Source organism: Penicillium manginii, assembly GCF_028828005.1.
Source record: "Penicillium manginii strain IBT 31320 chromosome Unknown utg000004l:1.0-7231830.0:1.0-7236170.0, whole genome shotgun sequence".
In the NCBI taxonomy this organism is placed as follows: Eukaryota; Fungi; Ascomycota; class Eurotiomycetes; order Eurotiales; family Aspergillaceae; genus Penicillium; species Penicillium manginii.
This window is the reverse complement of record NW_026643105.1, coordinates 3,387,142-3,410,328: the sequence shown is the minus strand read 5'-3', so window position 1 is coordinate 3,410,328 and position 23,187 is coordinate 3,387,142. Positions and strand designations below refer to the sequence as shown.

At 49.5% G+C, this 23,187-nt stretch overlaps 8 protein-coding genes across 8 annotated transcripts; 5 read left to right on the top strand and 3 right to left on the bottom strand.

Annotated features, from left to right (window-relative positions):
* Window positions 1–286: 286 nt before the first annotated feature.
* cds1 (phosphatidate cytidylyltransferase) lies at window positions 287–1,814 on the bottom strand (the record flags this gene model as incomplete). Its single annotated transcript, XM_057101635.1, has 4 exons — window positions 287–325; window positions 377–1,167; window positions 1,231–1,594; window positions 1,665–1,814. The coding sequence occupies 4 exons, from the start codon at window positions 1,812–1,814 to the stop codon at window positions 287–289; spliced, it is 1,344 nt and encodes a 447-aa protein (XP_056961265.1).
* Window positions 1,815–2,168: 354 nt separating this feature from the next.
* On the top strand, window positions 2,169–4,457 carry N7533_004984 (uncharacterized protein; the record flags this gene model as incomplete). The annotated part of the gene is made up of 2 exons (XM_057101634.1): window positions 2,169–2,609; window positions 2,667–4,457. The coding sequence occupies 2 exons, from the start codon at window positions 2,169–2,171 to the stop codon at window positions 4,455–4,457; spliced, it is 2,232 nt and encodes a 743-aa protein (XP_056961264.1).
* Window positions 4,458–7,559: 3,102 nt separating this feature from the next.
* On the top strand, window positions 7,560–7,934 carry N7533_004983 (Serine threonine-protein kinase; the record flags this gene model as incomplete). Its single annotated transcript, XM_057101633.1, has 1 exon — window positions 7,560–7,934. One exon carries the CDS (start codon window positions 7,560–7,562, stop codon window positions 7,932–7,934), a length of 375 nt encoding a protein of 124 aa, XP_056961263.1.
* A 225-nt stretch (window positions 7,935–8,159) lies between these two features.
* Window positions 8,160–9,737, top strand: N7533_004982 (mitochondrial 37S ribosomal protein uS4m; the record flags this gene model as incomplete). The annotated part of the gene is made up of 3 exons (XM_057101632.1): window positions 8,160–8,324; window positions 8,390–8,821; window positions 8,886–9,737. 3 exons carry the CDS (start codon window positions 8,160–8,162, stop codon window positions 9,735–9,737), a joined length of 1,449 nt encoding a protein of 482 aa, XP_056961262.1.
* Window positions 9,738–10,825: 1,088 nt separating this feature from the next.
* Window positions 10,826–12,118, bottom strand: N7533_004981 (uncharacterized protein; the record flags this gene model as incomplete). Its single annotated transcript, XM_057101631.1, has 1 exon — window positions 10,826–12,118. One exon carries the CDS (start codon window positions 12,116–12,118, stop codon window positions 10,826–10,828), a length of 1,293 nt encoding a protein of 430 aa, XP_056961261.1.
* A 752-nt stretch (window positions 12,119–12,870) lies between these two features.
* On the top strand, window positions 12,871–13,089 carry N7533_004980 (uncharacterized protein; the record flags this gene model as incomplete). Its single annotated transcript, XM_057101630.1, has 1 exon — window positions 12,871–13,089. The coding sequence occupies one exon, from the start codon at window positions 12,871–12,873 to the stop codon at window positions 13,087–13,089; it is 219 nt and encodes a 72-aa protein (XP_056961260.1).
* A 92-nt stretch (window positions 13,090–13,181) lies between these two features.
* On the top strand, window positions 13,182–14,378 carry N7533_004979 (uncharacterized protein; the record flags this gene model as incomplete). The annotated part of the gene is made up of 1 exon (XM_057101629.1): window positions 13,182–14,378. The coding sequence occupies one exon, from the start codon at window positions 13,182–13,184 to the stop codon at window positions 14,376–14,378; it is 1,197 nt and encodes a 398-aa protein (XP_056961259.1).
* Window positions 14,379–15,190: 812 nt separating this feature from the next.
* On the bottom strand, window positions 15,191–16,649 carry N7533_004978 (pyruvate dehydrogenase (acetyl-transferring) subunit E1 alpha; the record flags this gene model as incomplete). The annotated part of the gene is made up of 4 exons (XM_057101628.1): window positions 15,191–15,696; window positions 15,778–16,232; window positions 16,309–16,442; window positions 16,530–16,649. The coding sequence occupies 4 exons, from the start codon at window positions 16,647–16,649 to the stop codon at window positions 15,191–15,193; spliced, it is 1,215 nt and encodes a 404-aa protein (XP_056961258.1).
* Between the last annotated feature and the right edge of the window lie 6,538 nt (window positions 16,650–23,187).

The following is a 23,187-nucleotide window of genomic DNA, read 5'->3' as shown; positions in this document are numbered from 1 at the left end:
TCTAAGTCTCCGAGTGGTGGCGTTGAATGGCCCGAGTTCAGAGGCGGAAGCAGACGTGTCGATATCATATTCATGCAGGTACAGGATCCACGCATGCACGTCATTTCGGATTTAAAGGCAGGAGGTACGGCTAGTCGAAGCAATGAGAGGGGAGAGAAACACAGCGGTCGATATCTGTGGAGACTGGAAGGCGGGTTGAAAGTCGTCCTCTCGACGGAACGGGCGAAAAGGGGAGAAAAAAAGAAGTCGTGATTTTTGTTTATGGGGGGACAGGGCGAGTCAGAACTCATCGGCGCTTGAGCTCATTGGCGAGGCATTCGAGGGCCTGTAGATAATTAGCATTGTGAACATGTATAACCTGTAAATTAATACATACCGTCTCGGGGACTGCGCCCTGGTTGTAAAGGTACTTTCCAAGGCCGCGAACAAGCTCGAGCTGCTCGTCAACGGTCAGGCCGTTGATCGCGGTCTCGATGATATCACCAACGGAAACCTTGTAGACAGCGATGAAGCTGTGGTAGTACATGAAGGCAAAGAATCCCATGATGAACTGGCAATCCATACGATCGGTGATACCACCGTGGCCGGGGATCGACTCGCCAAAGTCCTTGATGTTGAAGGTGCGCTTCAGACCAGAGGCAAAAAATCCACCGAAGGGAGCGATGAGAGAGGCAAAAGTGGCGAATCCGAGGATGTGGAACTGCATAGGCTCAACGTAGAAAGTCTTGTCGATGCCGAACACTTCGAGAGAGAAGGCCTGGGGGACAAAAGCCGGGTTCAAGGTGCATTCCAAACCAGTCAAGACGTTCGATCCCAGGTCATTGACAGGGCAGATGAAGTACTTGTAGCGCATCAGAATGTTGGTCATGAAGTAACCGAAGATAATGGTGCAAATCCAAGCACCGAGGAAACCCTCAACAGTCTTCTTGGGGGACAGTTGAATCAGCTGGGTGCGTCCAAAAGTTATACCACAGACGTAGGCGAAGATATCATTGGTGATGACCAGGGAAGCGGGAAGGAAGAACCAAATCATGCCCTCGAAGATGTTGTTCATCACAAAGTGGGCCTGCACCACAATGAGGTATAGTGCCATATGGGTCCAAGCGAATTGGGTGAACTGGAATCGATAGTGACGCTTCTGCAGGGATCCAACGAAGAACACAAAGCCTAGATGGATTAGTACACATCAACATGTAATTTAGAAAAGGGGGACGTTTTACGCCCACGTACCCATAACATAGAGGAAGAAGCTAATGAAGCGATGGTGAGCGGCCAGAGGGAGCAGGACCTTGTCAACGAGCAGAATGTGCTTGAAGTAGTAGATCACACTCTCTCCGTAAAGGAAGTACATGGTCGTCGCGAGGAAGTACCAATTCAGGGTCTTGGTGAAGCGGAGATTCTTCTCCTTGCTGGGGACATTGGCGATGGCAATAACTTCCTTGAACGAGACGATTTGAATGGCGGTGACCAGAACAATGATGTAGATGTGACCGGAGAACATGGCGATAAAGAAACCCGCGATCATGACGAAAGTCCATATCGTGCGGGTAATGAAGGTCTGCTTCTTCTTCTCGTATTCGGATTGGGCGGGTTTCTGATTAAATTCATAAAAAACGCGGTTAGACATAGTTATCAAATATAACCCCAACTGTAGACAATCTCACATCCTCAGGAATCGTAGTTTGCTTGGAGGCGGCGCCATTCTTGCTAGGACTAGAGGGCTCCGAGGTTGCGTCGCTGACGTCGGAGGACACGCTCAAGCGGCGCTCGCCATTACGGTGCGGAAACCGGACATTGCGGCGGGACTTGGTCATGATTTATGACAGAAACGGGAAAAAGAGAGAGAGAAAAAGGGAAGAGGGGGGAAAGGGGGGGCGGGTGAGAAGTCGTTGAGAAAGAGGGAGAGAGTGGAGTTTAGTAATTCCAGCAGGAGCTCGAGGCTGTCGCTCATGTGAACCCGAAAGCGGTCAACTCCGCAACCACTGACAGTAACAGTAACCATCGACCACAACCACAACACATCTACCTACTCTCATTCAAAACAATACAACAGAGAAAGAAGTAAAAGCAAGAGGATGATCTTTCTGCTTTGATCCATCTCTCTCAATCGCATCTTTCCATTTCAAATACCGCAATTCCCCTACTTCAACTTCATTCATGGCGGGGGCATGGACGATGATGATTACTTCTCCGACGATTTCGACTCCCTGCCGCCTGGTACGCTGTACGAGCTAGAGCAAAATGCCTATCAGGCGACTCAAGCTCCAGCTACTCAAGCATCAGTCACTCAGCACCATGTTCAGCCGATCGAGCATGCTCATCTCAATGCCAAGGTCGCCACGCCTGCGCAGCAATCGACGACCCTAAGACCACCACCTCGACTGCATACCGGATTAACGAATGACTACCTTTCACTCGAAGTGGGTGAACCGGAGGCGGAGGTGCATAATGATTTCGAGAACCAGCCAGCCCTTCACCAGGGCTCCTATGTCTTGGTTGCGCAAAACGAATGGCCCGGGCCTAACAATGGTACGATGGGCGACGACGCGATGGAACTAGACAACTACGACCGGACGAACGCGTATCCAACAAATGCAAATTTGGAACAGGTAATACTGACACGGTGACTCTTGAATTTGACGTGCGCTCGCTAACTCCGTCTACAGCTAGAACAGGAAAAAGAACTGATCCGACGCGAACTAGCCGAAGCCCAGGCGCTTGCCGAAACAAAAGCTGGGGAGATCGCCATAATCCGCTCAAAACAAGCCAGCATAGTCCGGGATTATGATCGCCAACTGGCAGCTTTGCGCAAGGCCATGGCAGACGAGGTGGCCAAACACAAGGTCGAGGTCGAGGCGGCTCTATCGGAAGGGAGGAAACTGGCGACAGAGAACACTTTCCTACAGCATGATCTGGCTGAGGAGACATATCACCTACGGAACTTCAAAGTCAAACAGCAACGACTTGATGACAATGCCCAACCGGTCACTCCCAGGAAATCCCGGGTGCTTCCTTTTCGGGACGGATTCGACGACGATGAAATTGCGGTAGTCTCTCCTAGCAAGTCTGCTGCACGATCGAAACGAGCAACGCCAACTCATCCCGGAAAACGTAAGCGACGGGCAAGCCAAGATAGTCCTGCTCCATTGCAGCTGAGTCCCGCCGCGGAAATGATGATGGTTGACGCTCCGTCCGAGGACATCCCCGATGCTGATTCGGAGGACGAGCACAAGTCTTCCCGCCGAGACCCCCGCGACGAAAAGTATATGAAGAGATTGCTGAATCACCGCCTGATTGAAAGTCAAGAAACCGATATTGAAGCGATGGCACACTTTTATTTCCCATCAGAACCCAAAGGACCAATATCTAGGATTCTGCTAGATGATCTCGCCAGCCTTGGCACGGGCAGCTTTGCTGTGGACTACATACATGCGATCGGCCCACTTTGGCAACGTGCAATGAAAGAGAAATTCTATGACCCCATTCCTCGATTCATGGCCATTACCCGATTCGTTTTGACATTGGACGATGTCCGGCTCCAAGATCTCATACGACCACTGGTCAATGTCCTTCAATATGCCGTGGAAGTCAATGCCGCCAAGCGATTCGAATTCTCCCCCGCGCGCGCTCTTCGCCAATCCCCTCAAACACCACAATCTGATCTACAACCGTTAGTCGATTCGACAGAATGCTTGCGACTCCTCTTTCAAATTGCTTGTGGGTTATTACATGCCAAACGTGCTATGAATAAATTCTGGCGCCATATCCGCCACGACTTCATCCTGGTCATGCTTCACGGATCTCAACCTCTCAAAGACATATCACTTACCATGCACTTGCTGTCAACGAGTATTCGCCCCGACTCTTTCGGGCCCATCATGCCCTCGGAAGAAGAACAGGCCGCTGTGCAGAGATATATTGTCGACCGACTAACTCACATGCTTCACGAATCAGCCCAGCCAGACGAAGGCCTCGAGCCTTACTCTGTCTACGATATCTGTGCGATGCGACTAGAAGTTCTACTATGTTTAGAAGCACTCGCCTTCAACCCAGCTGCCCCGTCAAGAGACCACGGCAGTGCCATCCTGGCAGTCCATCAAAATGCACTAGCGCGCCTCTTCAGATCGATGCACGACGAACTGGATGCGCTTTACTCGTCCCCGCCAGAACAAGAACTCCGTGCCGCGCTGGTCAACGGTCTGATGCGGCTTATTTACGGCGTCATGCGTCGCCATGGCGAGTCAATAAATATGCAGGACAAGCTCTCATGCGTGGCCGGCAGTAAACAAAAACATCTCGTCGTGCTCACTCGGCTCGCCTTTTGTGATGGCGTCATTTTAGAGGCCGGTATTGAGGACGAGACTGTTGACATGGCGCACGAATTACTAGAAGAATGGACCAACCCGCAAGAAGCGGAGTCCCTTGCCGCGGCCTTTCCTAGTTCCCGGCGAGAGTGATCTGGGAGCTGTGACTATGAGGTACACAAAGGATTTTGGAATCAGAGTACAAGGCTGTTTGCAATCACGTTTTTCATATACTCCGCTGTCGTCTTTCTTTCCGATATATCCATCGCGATTTGTTGATCTATGATTGAATGCCATTCCTACCCTAATAAAATTCAAAGACCATGTACTACCTAGATATTATTTTACACGTCCGGTCATGGTGGTTGCGATGCCTGCCGAAGAGTCTAACACTCCTCAGCTGACCCAAGAGAGAGCCGAGGAGGTAAGTTGGTCGATGAGCCCTCAAAGATGGGTTTCAAGGACGGAAGCTAGTCCAGATTGGATATGGATAGTCCAACACAGATATTTGTGACACATGCAACTGTAATATTGTGGTAAATGATTTATTTAACTCTGGAAGTAAATTTTCAAGAACGTGAGGTTGATCAAGATGGGAAATCAACAGGAAGCTCTCAGCAAGGAGTACCGAGCGTACCAAAATGCAAATTTGTGTTTTCTCGACCCTTATATGGGCTCTTCGATGATTCAGGTTGATAGAGCGAGTGGCCATACCTATCTACTAGTAGTAAGTACTACTAGTACTAGTTATTACCTGTGAAATGGGTTGTTGTGTGCCAGCCCTGTACCTACTAGGTGGTAGTTAGTGGGATCCTCAACTTGAACAAGATGCCATGGAGGATGGCAGCTGCTGACAGGCGGGAAAGAGTGAACTTCAAGTTGAAACCCTGCCAGTGGAGGGAGGTGGCTTGAACTTGAACGATTCAGTTACCTTCTACCTAGTAGTACTACTACTAGTATTATAAATCATCATGGTTACTTTTTTCTTTTTTTTACAACAGTACGTTCTTGGATGCATAGATAGTGAGTGGTCTGGAGTACTTAAAAATGCCGAGCAAAAAGTCGGGCTTACTCTAGTGTGAGAGCTCAACACGAATAGAATATGAAAAATGAATAAACCGAGGAGATAGAGGAAGAGAGAAGATCTCATCGCAACTATCGTACATGAAGATGTGAGACAAGGTCAGGTGATCAGACACTACGTACGCTCACATAGACGCCTAATGGGGCGGAGTCCAGATCTTGGGGCCTGACAGCGGCATACGTGGCAAGACAGGCAAGAGTTTTGAGATATGGCTCTGATAGAACAGCTTTCACCGACATACGCTGATTATGGAGAACTTAATCTAAGTATAGTTTGTATTACAATTCTCTTCTCCACACTCGAGCCACTGGCCCAGAAGATGATGAAAAGAAATAGGATCCAACAAGTGGAAAGTGCCAAAGAATGCGCCTGTCAATGACCCGAAGGCCGTTGAACAGACTGTTCCGCCGCGCTGTGCAATGCAGGGACCAATCTGTGGTGGGCCGCCTTCATGAGCGCAGCCACCCAAACAAGGTAAGTATGAAGAAGAAAAAAAGGAGAGGAAGGGCGGCCGGCGAAGGTTGACTTTATACTCTGCCGTCACGGGGTGCGGGCGCTAGTGCTAAGCGAGAACAGCACGGACCAATCGATGTATCTAAAGCAAGGGATGACCAACGTAGTGTCTATCGACATGTGACCTACCTAGCCTCAACACAGCCTTTATCAAAGCACTCATAAATCTAGATACCAGGTCACATACCAGTATAACCCCAGGTCAAAAAAATAGCTCACGGACTTCAGAAGGCAAAAACATGGTCCCAGAGGGGGTCGAACCCTCGACTTTCACGTTATTAGCATGACACTCTAACCAACTGAGTTATGGAACCAGTTGTTGAAATAGGCGGATAATTATGGTTACGTGACAAGCGTAGTGGAGATCTTAAAACAAAAAAAATATTCTCAACTGGAGCAAGTCGAGGCAAAAAAGTGGTCCCAGAGGGGGTCGAACCCTCGACTTTCACGTTATTAGCATGACACTCTAACCAACTGAGTTATGGAACCGCTTAATTGAATTACACTGCAATTTCTGGCTTCATGCAGTGCAGAATCATGTCCGAATCCATACAATTACTTGTGTAGTTCCTAATGCTCCGTCACACAGGAAATATGATTCATAGTGCATTCGCCCCCAAAACGAGGAGTTGTCGGAATGCCTGCGTCAATTTCAGAGTTATTCAAATTTTGCTGTAACAGCAAGATACTGTAAAAATACAAAAATTACATATGGCTGCACTAATGCAAGCTAAGATGTCTAGATTTGTATGGGATGAGGGAGTACTAATTCCACCCATGAACCTAACAGTTTGACTTCATGTCGAGGAGATGGTCAGATTTTCATGTATCTGACATCCAGATACTCACCATGACCGCATACAACATGATTTTGTAATCCTCCTCATCTCAAATAATACACTTGTTGTCCCCTGGTTCTTCAAATATATAGGTGCTATAAACAATGCAAACTACTAGTATTACTAGTAATGAGGTATGCCCCTGCCATCTACTAGGTAAATAGAACAGCATTAATCCCCAAACCATGTTCACCAAGCCGTAGGATTGCCTAGGTATCTGACGTGACTTTAGAACAACAGCCAGTACTAGTATGATAGATGCAGAAATTCACTTAAGAAGATCTGAGTTCCATACTTCCTATTGTGCGGTCATGGAAAAAAAAACATGCTTCAGAATCGAAGGAACTTGAACTGCGGCATAAAACACATTGGCAGTCTTTTTTTTGTCTGGACTTACTTCATGACTCGAGTTCCACTTGATTTGTATGTCAATTCACCTTCGAATATCGTTTCGCACCTTGTACAATTAATGAACAATCATTCAAGCAATGCCCGACACTCTTATAATGAATATTATTTCCTTACATAACGACGGGACAGATTATTAAAAGATCAGTTTGTTTCTTCGATGTAAGGGGAAAACCCGGGAGGAAGCGTAGACGTTTAGACTTTGCAAGACACAAAATTGATGGGAGTTCGGCTGTAATGAACTTAATTAAAATCTGCCGTTTTTTATTATTAAATTTGTTGTGGCTTATAGACTATCCTCCACTGTGTTGTAGGCATTTGATTTCGTTCAGCCTGCTTTCGAAGGCAATTTCTTCCTGTATTATCCCGCACAGATGATTTGGGACACCCGAACATCCTTGTTCGTAGCTGATGTGTGATTCACGGAGCTATATTGAATCAAAATATGGCCCTGCATTCGATGAAGAGCCGTTCACTAGTGCCCTGACAGCTGCTGTCGAACACTTACACTGCCTGGGATTGGCCCATAACGACATCAACCCGGCGAATATTTTGCTCACTGAAGACCAAATGCCCGTTCTCGCAGACTTCAACTCGTGCCATCCCATTGGCGAGAAGCTAGAGCTTAGTCGGGGCACCGAAGGCTGTATAGATACAGAGGATTCCTGGGATACATCTGAGACTCACCATGACTTCTTTGCTATAGAGAAGATTCGAGAGTCGCTTAAGGAAGCCAGAGAAAACTGGCCAGAGGGTGATGCAGTGACAGATACTCAGAATGTTTAGATTTATGTCAAATTTGCTTAGGCCTACCGACTTATACTTATGTAGCCTCGAAGAAAAAAATGCCAATGAAAAAGGAAAAAGCAAAAACATGGTCCCAGAGGGGGTCGAACCCTCGACTTTCACGTTATTAGCATGACACTCTAACCAACTGAGTTATGGAACCTGGTAGATAAATGCATGGCTCAATATTGACATCATCAATTGCACAGCTATCAGGCTTGAAATATGTGGCCGCTCATCAGTCATCCACGTGACCTGCGGAAGTTTTGGAGGACCGGCTTCAAGACATGGCCAGACCAGACGACTCGCAATCGATCTCTCTCCCTCAAGGTCGCGTCCCTCACACTTGCCACAATGAGAAACAGGGCCAGCAACTCCCTATCTAAGGGTGTAAGTTCCAATTGATCACATTAATCTCCCCCACGTCTCGAAACCACTAACACCTGTCTATCCAGAAAATCCGTCAATCATGGAGCAAGTACAACCTGTATAACCTACAACGATTGCGAAGCCCGGCCACCGCAAACCGCACATTCTTCCAGCAAAAATGGTCTGCCAAGGCTCTGGGGCGTGCCTATCACGGTGAGCAGGTTCGCGAGGGTCAATGGAAGCGCATGTTCTCCAAGCGCATTCGCAGCGTCATCCCCATGGACACCGCCGATCTGGCCGCCGATGATGGATCCAAGAACTCTGCTGGCCGAGGCTCTGGTCTTCAAACACAGGGCGAGAAGGGCCGTCCCTCTAGAATTATCCCTTTTACCCAGATGGCTTTCGCCCCTCTCGAGCGTCGGTTGGATGTTGCTATCTTCCGATCCCTCTTTGCCAGCAGCACACGTCAAGCACGCCAGTTCGTCATCCACGGAGCAGTTACCGTCAATGGACAGAAGGTATGAAAGAATAGCTCGACCATCTCGATTCAATTGCTCGAATACTAACTTCACCCGCCTCCAGATGCGACACCCAAGCTATCTCCTCAACCCCGGTGACCTATTCCAAGTCGACCCCGATCGCGTGATGTTCGCCACAGGTGCCGCCAAGACAAAATTCGAGCGACGTGAAACCCGCCAGCTGAAGCAGAAGGATGAAGAGGACGCCGAGGGCGAATCCGAGGCCAAATCCGAGGACGCCGCCGAGACAAAGCCAGACGCCGAGAAGGAAGACGGCCGTGATACCCTCAAGGCACTGATGGCCCAAGCCAAGAACATTATGTCCACAGACAAGGAAATCCTCCCCGCCAAGCGCAAGCAGGAACTCCGCGGATTCCAAAAGGCCGTCCGGCGCGTTCTCTCTCGCTCCGGAACCAGCACCATCCTCACAGACAACCTGGAAGCCCAATTCTCCGAGCTCACCCTCATGCTGAACGCAAAGCGTGCCGAGAAGAAGCCCGCTAAGCAAACCAAGCAGGCGAAGACCGACGCCGAGGATTCCAACGCCGCTACTTCCGTCGAGTCCGAGGCTGCCAGCGATAAGCTCTCCGAAGCTTTCCAGGCCGCTGCCGAGGGCGCTGACGTCGACGCCTCCGAGCTGACCGATGAGGAGTTCGAGGTCCTCAAGCGTGCTCTTACCCAGATGCGTGATAACCCCATCGACAACTCCAAGCCCTACGCCACCCCCTGGCGCCCGCGTGACTTCATGTCCGCCTTCGCCTTCATCCCCCGCTACCTCGAAGTCAACCAGAACATCTGCGCCGCTGTGTACCTGCGTCACCCCGTTGCCCGGCCCGGCTCTGCCGAGGTTCCTACCCCCTTCGGCGAGAGCATCAGCACTCCGGCTTATGGCTGGTACTTGAAGAGACGGTGGTAAAGAAGATGTGATTGATTCTTCATATCTCCTTTCTTCTGGTTTCCCGTCTCGTCTCGTCTTGCCTTGTCTCTATTACCTTACCCTCTTCTACCCATTCCCACCCCACGAATGTATTACCGCCCTCCTCTATCTGCATACCTACTCCGATGCTCATAGATCTATCTCCCCATAGTTTTGATTTTTAGCTGGGAGAGACCCGTTCGGGTCCTTTGAGCATGGTGTTGGTGCTTATTGTCCTCTTGTTATTATTGGAGCTTCTATGCTCTCTGTGTACCACCATAGCCATGATTCGACTGTAAATGGATATAAATTTTCTGTTCACGTTAGATGACCTTTGTGAATCTGAGTACTCGTAATCGCAAAACAATCACTGTAAAGTAATTTGAAACCTAGGTACTAGTATGTTGTACCCCATAGAAATCATATACCTAGGTAGTCAGATGCCAGTAATATCTGGGCGCACATATCTGTAACTAGTAGATCTCCACATTGTGATGCTAACATCTCTATCCCAGAACCAGCTAGGAGATTGCGCTCCTCTGCGTTGATCAATATCAAATTCAGTACTATTGAGTGTTATTGAGTGCTTTTACTCGAATCCGGGAGTTTTATATTCATTGCAATCCAAGGGTTCAAACGCAACGGCAGCGAGTACATACTAGTACTATAGTAGTAGGTAGCTGGATTCAAAGTTTCAAGTTCATTTTAGTATCTTTTACCCTCCAAGACTGGTCAAAAGCCTGCCTAGAATTCTTAACACCTGGTAGTTGACTACTAGTATATTCTACTACTACTAGTAGTACGCGATTCATTTCTAAAGTTGCCCAGGTGGACAGCACTGCCTTGGATGGATTGCACTAGCGCAACGTTCTCCACAAGGATCCTAGGTACAGACCTCATGTCTGCCTGGAAATATCATTTTACATAGAAGCCATTGTACTTATACGGGCATTGTAAGTGTATCCAAGGGTCCGTACATTTTGTCGCATCTTACTAGTACATCATGCGTGTTTTGGAGGGGAAAAAAGAATGCCTCTTGAATGAAGAACACATGAATTTTCAGAAAGACTATAAGACCAAGAAAGAATTTATGTACCAACATTGCCAATCGACACCGCAGACGCATCATATGAAGGCAACGCTGCCGGATCTCGCTTTGACGAGATTATGAGAGGAATTAATAATTTAATCGAGCCGTTATTTCGAACATTCAGCCTGCATTTCAGGGTGTATATACGAGAGACCAGACAAGAATGAAAAGTCGGTACGAAATTCTCGCACGGGAGAGTCGTGGGTATCTGCAATGTAGTAATATACGCGCCTGTTGCAGACTGAGCCCAAGGAACCGATGAGATGGGGCGTATCAGCGGCGGAAACTGCTTGTCGTAGAAGTTTGTTGGCTGGCCGAGGAATTCCCGTTTCTCGATACGTTGATAGTCATCGTTTTTCTTTGTCGTGTAGAGGGTCGTTGCTATAATTTGACTTTCGAAAGAGTCCAGCTCCAGCTCTGGCGGTTGCGTTGACTGCTGGTTGTGTTGCTGGTAGATAAGGGAAAGTGGGATGGCCTGGCTTAGGAGGAGATTTGGATCTCGCAAGGGAAGCCAGATGCAGACGGGTCCTTGTACTGTTACGGATAGGCTTCCGACTGCTTCTTTCTGGCGCTTGGGGTAGATAAGTCTTTCTCCTTGCATGCGGTATTCGAATTGAGTGAGGCAGTCTGGATACAAGCCCAGGCTACTGTCGTCAAGTGCGGGTTTGATCCGGAGCTGTTGTCGTTTGGCGAATAGTGTTTCTTGTTTCCCAGAGAGTGCATTCGCGCGGTTTAATTGGAACTTGATGCTGTATAATATTTGGCATGCTGCTGGTGCAAAATCATCCCGCAGCTTACCACCGAGCCCGGAGATGGTTGCGTCTCCAAGGCTTGGGGGAAGTTGCAGATGTGCTGCTTTGACACGGGCCGAGGCGGACGTGTGGAGACAGGCAGCTGGAGGCAAAATATCTAAGACTTGGAATGAGAATTCAAAATTGTACTTTTTGTTCTTGTATAGTACCCGCGGGGTTGGAAGTGCAGATTCGGATTGCATGAGGTTCTGGAACTGATGGTGGGACTTGTTCGGCGTGGCGTGGCGTGTGTGCGTACTTTGCTCCCCTGTTGCGCGTTTAAGCCAAGCCCAGTGAATGACAAGTTTGAACTTGCGAGATTTCTTATACCCACCCTCAAAACTTATCTGAAGATTATCAAACTTCACATCGTGGGAGGAGACAACTGAAACCACTCCTTTGATTTGATCTCCGGTTGTATAGGATGAGATGTATGAGTTTGTGTTCGCGAAGGGACCATGTAAGCTAATTTCTGCGGAGATTGCATAGCTCAAGTCCATTGTTCAGTAAGAATCTGGATATTTGAAAGAAAAGAGATTCGAGGTGGCTTTTATGTCGACCTCACTTTTTTTTGGGGGGGAAGCACAATGCTTATAAAAGGTTCTTTTTCGCGTCGGGTGGAACTAGGCAGTAGACCAATGGTTGAAACAGTATTGTGATCTACCCCACTCAGATAGAGTAATGTTAATGTCGTGTACTCCGTACAAATGTGACCAGTGATTTAACTCCTAGAACCTGACATGCCTAATATCCTATATCAACATAGTTTCCGCGCGTAACAACACCACTGATATTCATAACCTTCCTCAAATTGTTGTACATCACAAATATATCACATATATTAATTCTCCCTACAAATAAATAAAGTAGGTAACAGAAAGTGCAAAACCATTCACCAAGGACCAAAGTGGAGACAAGCGGGCCCAACCAACCCTTAAAGTGCAATTCCGCGGGTGAAAATTACCGCCCGCTCAAAATTGCAAGACGCACTCCCGGATTTGCACTTCTCCTCCTTCTTTCCCCCCCGGATCGACAATCACCTTATCAGCCCGCTTCTCAAATTTGGCCGATATCAAGTCCAGCATTCGTTCTTTCTTGAGAAAATATTACTGTTCTTATTCTACAAATAGGCATAGCCTACTTGTTCCCTTCCGCCAGGAACCTCACCTCCTCCTCACTCACTCACCTCCCTGCCTATCAATATCCCTCCCATATACCCGCAACCCCAGATCAAACTAGATCCACCCCGTTAATGGTCCGCGAAAACGCACAGGGCTACGATAAGTCTCCCTTCAAGCTTCATCGCCGTCTCCCGAGCCTCTCTGGCGCCCTGGGGATCCGTCAAGCACGCATCACTTCGTATCATTCTACGACCAACGTCCACGCCGCGGCGAACTGGCCAATTTCCACACGCGCATACAAGACCTCCCTCCCCAACGAACAAAAAACTGGAGTCTCGAACGAGGGATAGGAACCGGTGATCCGGAGATATAACCACCCTACGAGCCGATGACTAGCATTTCCAGAAGCGAGACAGCCGGCGGGCCAGTCATGCGAAACAACATGAATACAATCCAAGCCCAACCCGTCTTGCGAGGAACCAAGCGCGCCGCAGCAGCCGACATGGACACCGAAGACGGGCCGCGCAAACACGGCAAGCGCCTCACAACCAAGGAGGAAGTCTCGCTATTCGAGATGTGCAATCGGCACGCGGGCACGTTCGGCAAACGCAGCGATATATGTAACTGGTGGAAGACGATAGCGGCGGAATTCACATTCGCGCATGGCCGGCCTTACTCGTGGCATTCTGTGCGGCGAAAGGTTGAAATCGTCACGAAGCAGCGAATCAAGTTCCTAGACGAGCAGCAGCAGCGGCAGCGGGACTTTTCGGGCCCGAATCTCGTGGAGGATCTGATGAATCCGCAGTGGTGTGCTGTGCTCGATGCTTGGATTCCGAATTGGCAGCGGTGGGAGGAGGCCGAGGCGAGGCGCATTGCGAAGCGTGATGAGATGATTGTGCGCAGGAGGTCTTCTAAGCCTGGGGATGCGTCGTGGAGCCCTCCCACCGATCCTCCGCAAGGGATGGCCGTGGGGAGAGTGGGTGTTCCTTCACCGGTTAGTCCTGATGCAATGGATGTCGGTGTGAGTACACGCCATTCTTTCCATGATGAAAGTACTAGTACCACCCATATCCCGGGTGATGCGCTTCAAATCTCGGATTCTACCCCCACGCCTGCTCCTGTCGTTCCGGCCCATCCTTTCGAAACCCCCTCAGCACCGCCTACAAATGCCGTTAGGCTACCGCCGGGGTTTGAAAATATGTTCTCAAATCCCATTCCAGTAAGCCAGGTCACACCTCCTGTGCCTGTAGCACCTAGCACGACACCGGCAGACCCGTCTCCAAACAATCGCATGTTCGGCGCCGTGCTGGAAACACTTGGCAAGCTTAACAAGCATCTCGACGCCGCTTCTGGCAATGGTAGTGCCGACGTTCGAGCCTCGCCTGTAATATCGGCACTGGTTCAAGCTGCCTCTGAGTCGAATTCGCAGGCCGCCTCTGTTCAGAGTTCTGAGCGAGAGATACAGCAGTATCCCGGGCCATATGATATCAATCGGATCAAGGATGAGCTGCGGAATGAGCTTAGAGCCGAGCTTCGGCACGAGATGAAGCGTGACCGGGCGGCGTTGGAAGAGAAACTAGACTCTGTCCAGCGGACGCAAGAGATGATTCTCGAGATGTTGCGGCAGGAGCCCGCTTGAGAAGAGCCTTTTAAGCCTGCTACACCACATCTAGTCTCCTATTTCCTAGATTTGATACTCGCTGTACGGAGTTTTCGGGTGGTGATGATGTTTTGTTTCTTCTTTTACCTTGCTACGATACCCATCATGCGCTCAGCGTCTTGTTTATATATTACCAGATCTACTATTCAACGAGTATATACTATAGTACCTTCTAGTTTATTTTGAAACACGAACCTAGTCAGAATAAGTCTACCTAGGTAGGTATTTGGCTCTTTCCTGCTATTTCCTCTCTTTCCGACACCTACCTAGGTAGGTAGTAAGGGACTATTCTGTTTCCAAGCTTCCAACCTCAATCTCATGAGGTCGACGTGCGTGCGCGAATACAACCCACCTGGGCACTGGCAAGACTCGAAGCGGCACTTCGATACAAACAAGCATTCTTAAACCTCTAAATCCGATACTAGTAGTACTAGGAAACTCTGGACAAGATGTGTGGATCTCTAGATCGGGTTTCCAAAAACTGGATAGGAGGCAAGTGCCCAAAGCTACTAGTATATCTCAAAGAAGAATTCATGGAACCAATGCCAATGATGATTTCTACTCTAGAACAAGAAACCAGGACGAACGAAGAAAAAGTAGTCATCGGCTAAATTACAGATAAGGGGTAGATAGAAACAGGGATGCACTGCGGGAATCTTTCCACGGAGAGAAGAAAGACAAACTCCAGAGCCCCGTGGAGGTTTGGTTAAAACGACAAAGATTTTCAATAGGACCAGGATTCAGGTCCGCACCGTCGGGGGTTATAGGATACTTCGACTTCGAACTTCCATCTAGTAGTAGAAGGTCTCGTCAACGGTACGGCCACGCATCCACTTGGGCTCGGAGCCGCGGACGTAGATGTCCTCGAACAGGTTGCGGGCGGTGTTCTCGGGGACGACCATCTTCTCGGCCTCGGCGACCTCGGCGTCGACGTAGGCGCGGGCCTCCTTGTCGATGGCCTTGAGGTCCTCCTCGGAGGTGACGCCCCACTCGAGCATCTTCTGCTTGAGACCGGCAATGGGGTCGTTGGTGCTGCGCATGCGCTGGATCTCCTCACGGCTACGGTAGGTGGTACCGGGGTCGGACATGGAGTGACCACCGTAACGGTAGGTCACGTACTCGAAGACGAGGGGACCGTTGCCGGAGATGGCGTAGTTCTTTCCGTACTGGACGGCGGCCTTGGTGGCGAGGACGTCCATGCCGTTGACCTTGATACCGGGGATGTACTGACCACGCTTGTAGTACTCGGTCAGGGCGGAGGAGCGGGCGGCGGAGGTACCCATACCATACTTGTTGTCTATAGAGCGCGTATATTAGAATTTTGATCCGGGTTGCAGGGGTGGGAGGCTCTAATCGAAATTAAAGGGTGGAAACTTACTCTCACAGCCGAACAGGACGGGGAGGTTCCACAGCTTAGCCATGTTGAAAGCCTCGAACACTTGACCCTGGTTAGAGGCACCATCACCGTACAGGACGATGGAGGTGTTGGGCTGCTCGTTGTACTGCTGGGCGAAAGCCAGACCAGCACCGACGGGAACCTGGGCACCGACGATACCGTTACCACCGTAGAAGTTCTCGGCGAACATGTGCATGGAACCACCCTTGCCGTATGCGATACCCTCGCGGCGGCCCAGGAGCTCACCAATGATGGACTTGACGGTACCACCGCGCATCAAGGCGAAACCGTGGCAACGGTAGGCGGTAATGATCTTGTCCATGTTGTTGATAGCGTGCTCGATACCAACAGCGACGGCCTCCTGACCGGTCGACAGATGGCAGAAACCGCGAATCTTCTTCTCCTTGTACAGGCGATCGGCGGCCATCTCCATGCGACTATATCAAAGGGAAAAGGGCAAACGGTTAGAGCGAGCTTCTCGCAAGGAGGTAGGAGGTGAAATCGTGCGCATACCGGATCGAAACCATGTCGTGGTACATCTGCTTAAGCTCCTTCTTGGTGGTCTCCAGGGTGTATGGGGGCGGGTCGAGCTGGTAGGTCTCGAAGCTCTCGTCGGAGAGGCGGACAGTGAAGGGCTTGTCATCCTCCTGTATAGCGCAATTGCCAGTATCAGCATTGAGTCTGCGAGGCCTTGTATGGCAATTTCCTATTCTCCGGATGAGGTCTCAACAAACCTTAGGGATGTTCTCGGCGTGCGCGGAGGCGGCGTCGGTGGTGACAGAGCGACGGGTGATAGGGGCGAAAGCCTGGCGACGCAGGGGCGCGGCCTGACGGGCCACAGTACGGAAGAGCATGGTGAACAACGATTCCCAATTGACGATGGGAGAAGGATGAGGTTGATAGCGACACTTTTCCGTGAGATGTTGGGAACAAACTTTCCCGATTTCATTACATAATCTTTCCCATTCGGGGGCCGCCGGTGTGGCTGCTGCAAACAAAGCAAACCCGGAGCTGGCCTACGCCGGACTGAATACCTTGGGGAAGTTCAACAGTGTTATGAAGGTATCATTGAAGCATTTATGAAAGGGATATAATGGTGATCAAAATCATTCATCATGGTACACACTACTTGCAAGACCATTTGGTGTGGCTGTCTTCATTCCCTTCTATGATCTCCGCCCTTCTCCGGTCAAACCCTGTTTTTCCCGGCTTGTCCCAACAGGAATGCCAATGCAGAAGGCGTGAGCTCCCCAGGGGCGTAGGAATAATCCGGGCTAGCAGTGATGGAGCAATTTAAAGTGTCTTTGTCCGGAGGTGGTGTGGGATCTAAGCTCCGGTAACTCTCCGATTCCTCCGGAGCAATGCCCGACTTGCCAGTTGGCGGCCCCGAGTAGTCGATCAATCTCAACAGATATCTCCACAACAGAGTGATGCGGGAGTGACAACAGAGCTACTACTAGTCTTGCTTACCTATGTATTACTACATCTCAGCCACAAGCAGAACCACGCACAAGCTCCAGTCGGATCGCACCCACCACAAGGCCAGCGCCTCATTCACCATCAGCGGGGCCGTCACCCCTCTCAACAACCTTGATCACACGTCTAATGCCCAGGTGCTCCTCTGGGGGCCAGTGCACCATCAAAGTACACTGTGTCACCCTACGCTGGTAGTTACGCGACACATCTGGTGGGATAAGGCTAGCATGTCCATTGTTAAGAAACAGCCAATGCACCTTTCGTACGTGATGAGATGTAAGTTGCGACCTATCTATCTTCCAAGGTTGTATCTAGGTATTGAATAATGGATATATCGGATTCTCGAGTCTGTCCTCCATCCCAACCCTTGGAAGCCAGTACGGATACAGAGAGTTGAATGGTGATTCTCGGAGGACCAGCAGAACCTTGTATACTTCTATCTGCAGGCGACGAGTCAGGTGTTCTCCACCCGTACACTATGACACTTGATACATCGATTCTCACTTCTTCGTTCCAACGTCTTTTTGAATCTAGGTCTCGTCACTCAGCATGTCTAGGTGAGCGATGCGCGAAAAAAAATGACATGTCATTGACCGTGCACCCCTCCATAACGCCTGGTCCATGCGGTTGATCATCAGCCGCTGCAAATCAGTACCTACATACGGAGTAGTATGTAGTCCAACAGGTCAAGTTCAGTCCACCTTTCAGGCGGTGCAAAAATACAGATATACAGATATACCCATGATCGTGTAATAAGAAGAAAAAGAAACTTGAATCCATCTTGTAAAACAGACCCATATAAAAACCGATAGAGACAGCAAACGATTTGATCGTATCGCAACCTGAAACCTCTAATCCACAGGATTCAAATAAAAAAAACGGGTTCTAGGGCTATTTTTTTTAATAAAGAGAAAAGGCTGGCTGAACTGGGCCTAGACACACTATTCCGAGTCACTGTTAGCCCGGTATTAGGAACCAAACAGCTGGAATCGCCTCCCATGGACCAGGATTCACCGGTCTTCCAATTGATGAATGGTCGTCAGCACCGCGTTCGCCGAAGACGAGGATGGTTGTTTCAGGGTCCGGGTAGGGGGTTTCATACGGACCCAGTCTGATCGAAATCTGATCCTGATCTCGATCTAAGCCGGGCTCCAGCGTTTGAAGATAATGAGCTCTAAAAACAGTTCTCTCCGTCGTCGTCATAAGAGTCCCGCATGCCGCATGCCGCTTTGATAAAACATTGCGCACCAGTGCCAGTGCCTGCATAGATAGCGCACTCCACTGGTAGGAGACGCCCTGGGGCAGGGTATATCTATAACCATGAAACGCCCTGCATAATCATGCAGTGGGGGCGGGGCTCCTCCATATTGAAACAAACATGTGCCCGATCAGCAACTTGAACCTCTTCAAGAGAGATTTAGAGTTCGCTTCCGTATGTCGATGCAAGTAAAAACAAGAAAACAGGGAATCGTTCTAGGAAAACACTTTCCGTATACAGTACACCGTACGGAGCAGAGTATTATATGTACATACAAGCCATATCATCGGGTCCGGTCGCGCGTCCACCAACCCGAAGTAGAACCGACCCCTGGTCCTCGCACCGTCACCCTGCAGCACGAGTCTGCACACTAACTCCTTCAAGTCTCCCTTGAGGACGCAACGCCCCATAGGTCGGGACCCATGCGTCCGTCCTCGAGTCCGTCCTCTAGTACGGAAATCCCGATTGCGTCTAACTATTTTCACTAACAAGCCCACCAGGACGACCGTTTCGTTCCACAAACCTTAAATGGCCTTTACCTCACAGCGCCGAACGTATCTGTGCAGATAGTACGGAGTAACCAAATACAAAACGGACACACTACGCAAATATCGACCTTACCCTCCAAAGCCACGGCCCCAAAACCGTGCCACGTACTAGTACTAGTAAAATAAAAGCCGAAGAAAGGGGACCGGGCTCGCTGCCGATATCCCATGCTGAAACACCGGTTTCCAGCGATCTTCCAAGGGCACGGATATCGTTGTGGTCTGGGTTCGGGTTCGGGCTTCGCCTGGCGTCTATACCTAGGTATGGGCGTACCTACTAGTACTCACTTGGGTAGGTGGTATATCGTACGGGGTAACGAATGCCTATTACCTAGTTCAGTAGTAGTCTAGTCTAGTTTATCCATACAGGTAAGAAAACAAGAATACCGCTATATACAGCGAAAAGAAAACACATTCGGAATTATGTTGAGAGGTATGAAAGATATCTAGGTACATTAGCCTTTCGCTGACTTTCGAGCTTGACTCGTACGGCGCAGCGCCGGTCGCTTGATTGGCCCGGGCGGATTCCGAGCGATGCACGCTCTTTGCCCATCCCCGCAAGCCTTGAGACGGTGATCTTTATGCGGATTACTGGGCGCGCTGCAGTAGTGTTCTGCAGGCACGGGGACACAGGGCGGATTGCGAGAGATTTACGGATACTCCGTAGGAAGTCAGTAGGTAATGCGGGAAGGAAGAGGAAAGGAGAGGGGAAGAGGGAGAGGGGCAAAGGATCCGAAATTTGAGCATGAGGATCTTCTACTACTAGTAGTAGTACTCTCTCCGTAATTTGGTACTTTTTTTTCCCTGTTTTTTTTTTTTCTTATTTGATTTCAAGCTGCCTTTTACTCCGTTTTGGCTTGGACATATTGGTTTCTTCCCATTGTATTCAAGTTTTATTTCGATGGCGTGGAAATACCAGTACTATCATTACAGCCCGAGACCATTAACCTCGCGAAAAGAAAGGAGACAGGGAGATGGGAGGAAGAAAATCAGACTGAGCATACTACGAGGCAAGGTCGATTAATAGCCGTCAGCGGATGGGGCGATTAATTTGCGTAGGGCCCGTTGACAGCTTCAGGGGAGGGGGCACATGGGGATCAACCTAACCTAGTCCACGCTAATTGCCAGTGTGGACGGAGGAGTTACCTCTAGCAGCAATGTTTGTAGGATCTGTCCATTATTAAACTCAACTCAACCCAAACCTGTGGGAAGCAAGGCCCGTTGCTCAATTACGAGCAATGGCCCAAAATTGGACTTGAGCCATCGTAGGTGTAGTACTCCGTACATACTACACGTGCTTATAGTATTCTCCGATGCGCAGCCACGGTGCCAATCACTGGCACTCCGCCAAGGGGTGATCGTTGACAGGTCAAGTTCATTCGTCTCCATCATGCGCGCCTGTAAGTACGGTACATATCTTACGTTGTGACAGGGAGATTACTGTACGTCTTTGGATCGGAGATTGAGACTGATATTTAGCCTGTATGCTTCGTATGTACTCCATACATATGGAGAATTTGAAGAGGGGTCTAGGTCTACAGTACTCCGTACGTCCATAATACATCCACACCCAGCTCCGCTCCGTACATACGCAAGCATTTACAAAGCGAGTGGCTGGAATATGACAGGGGTAGTAGCTGCCGATCCGGCACTGCGTACAGCATTGCACAAGACAAGGGTGGAGAACCTCGTTGACTGAGCTCTCAAAATGAACCAATGGGGAGCGCGATCGGCAGTGCACGCGAAGTTGGCAATCCACCGTGGCGGCAGAAACGGCGCGCGAGTCGAAGACGACGGAGGCGTACTGGTGATTACTACTCCGTATTCAGGGCACGATGGAGTCAGTGATGTGCAAATAATCTCCCTTAGCTTCTCGCGCTCTTGTTTTTCTTTGCACATCGCTGCCACTAGTGGTGGGACGACGGGCGAAGTGTGGGGATTGATTGGCGGTCCATAGCGCGGCGAGAGCGCGGCTCGTGTGAAATCAAAGTGGCGATGAAAGGGGAGGGGGTTCAGGGGAGAATACTCCGAATGGATACGGAGGGTCTACGGAGTACGGAGTACAGTATGTACTAGTGCCTACTGTATATCCGTACGTTATGAGGTGAAGGAGAGATTGGGGAATTGGAATTGGCCGAATGGTCGGATATGGATCGTATTCCATTCGATTGGTCGGGACGTGCTGGATCTCCAGATCCCTGGCATTGGAAAGAAATCCTCCGTCCCATTGTGGTCCTTGGTTTGGTCTTGCCTTGGTCCCTGCGTGATCAGGATAGATTCACTCCGTACTGTGGGAGAACACGCTCAATCGCCACCATGATAGCATTCTCCAGGAAAATGATAGATAGCACTTGCCGAGTGACTGAAAAGTCCTGGGTCAATGACGTTCCGCAAAAATGAGGAGAAAGCTTATTCGAGGCCCTGAAAATAAACCAAGTTTGAAGCGTTGGCAAAGTGACAGAAGCCGTTGGAGTGATCGGCGGTTCCTTTGGTAAGTTATGGGGCCTGAGGCAACACTTTATTATGTCAGCAGTCGATCACGCGGTTCCATCCGGGGAGTAACCAGGGAAAGGTCAATTCTTGTTCATCAACCCATTGGAGTTTAAAACGATCTGATTGGAGATCGGGAGACTCCGTTGGAGATGGATAAGTGAAAAAAGTCGGTTGACCAGGTTCATGGGAAATCGACCATGGTCGGTGGTAACCATAACGGGGCACCCAAGGGATCGTCGGCAGGGGCAAAATGGAGAAGATCCGAGTCGGATGGGGAGCATTCAAGGCATGCCGAGATAACATTTACGGACAACGGAGTCCGAAGCGAGAGATCCGAAAGAAGTGGAGGCAACAGTGAAAAAAAGAAACGAGAGGAAAAAGAAAAGAATTGTGCGCTGCAAATGCTACTTGCAAACTTTAATTGAACTTGGTAGATACGAGGCGGGAATCCGGAAAACCCGGTGGTAGCTGATGAGGGTTGCATATTGCTCGCTTTTTCTTACAGTACTCATAGCCAAGGGAAATCGCCACGGCTACTAGTCCAATCCTTCCGCCCCGAGAGATGCGCTGGGCCCTGGCTGGGCGCCAATGGAGGCTCAAGCTTGATACGGAACGCGTCAGGTAGTTGACCTAGTGGCGTAGACGGAGACGGAGATATAGATGGAGATGGATATGCGGATGCGGATGGGGACATGAACGATGGAGTTGTCTCACCAGGCGAACACCTTCCCTTTATAGGGGAAACTGCGTAAGTGGAACACAGGGCAGCCATACAAAGGGAGCGCAAGTTTACAAGTTTTTACAAATTGACCTTTTGAGGTAGTTTGCTGCAGGCTACTACGTGGCGGAGGGGGAGAGTGCATACTAGTACTCCGTAGGGAGTATAGGAAGCAAGGGGGAGGGTCCCCAGAGGGCCCAGAGGGGAACCTGCGTGTCATCAACCCACATCCACGTTTTTGACTTTGAAGATATGTAAGTACCTAGGTATAGTACTCCGTAGTGTACCATTCTTGGGCGATGGAATATTCCGTGATGCTTCGGTCTATCGTTTCAAAGTTCAGGGGACCCAATTCTGGGGATACCAGGAGAAAAAGACCCACGGAACATAACAATAGCACCGGCGGGCGTCCATGGCTCGCCCTGTCTAGCGCAGCAGTTCGGCAGCAACGAGTGGAGCCGAGATCGTGCGCTGCTACGATCGTCATGGGTTTTTTTTTTCCGAATTATCTTACTTAGTCTCGAGCTAGTGTCTAGTTTCTTTTAGTGGCTTTTTTCCCCTATTGTTCTCCTTTCACTCTTTCTGTCTGGACACTGTATACACTGTCTGTACACTGTCTGTACACTGTATGATACACTGTATGATACAGTACTGCATACACTCCCCTCATTATACTCTACACTCTACACTCTACTCTCTTACAACTCATACACTCATACACTCCCTACCCACCACTAGTCCACTTCGCGATAGTGCGATCGTTGTGGAATTCCTCATTTTTTGTTCTTTTTGGCTTGTTTTATTTTTTATTTTTTATTTTTTACACTTTTGGGGCGTCTCTCGACATCTTTTCCTTCCCTTTTTCTTTCCCACCCCACCCTCCTGGCCCTTTGGGAGAAATC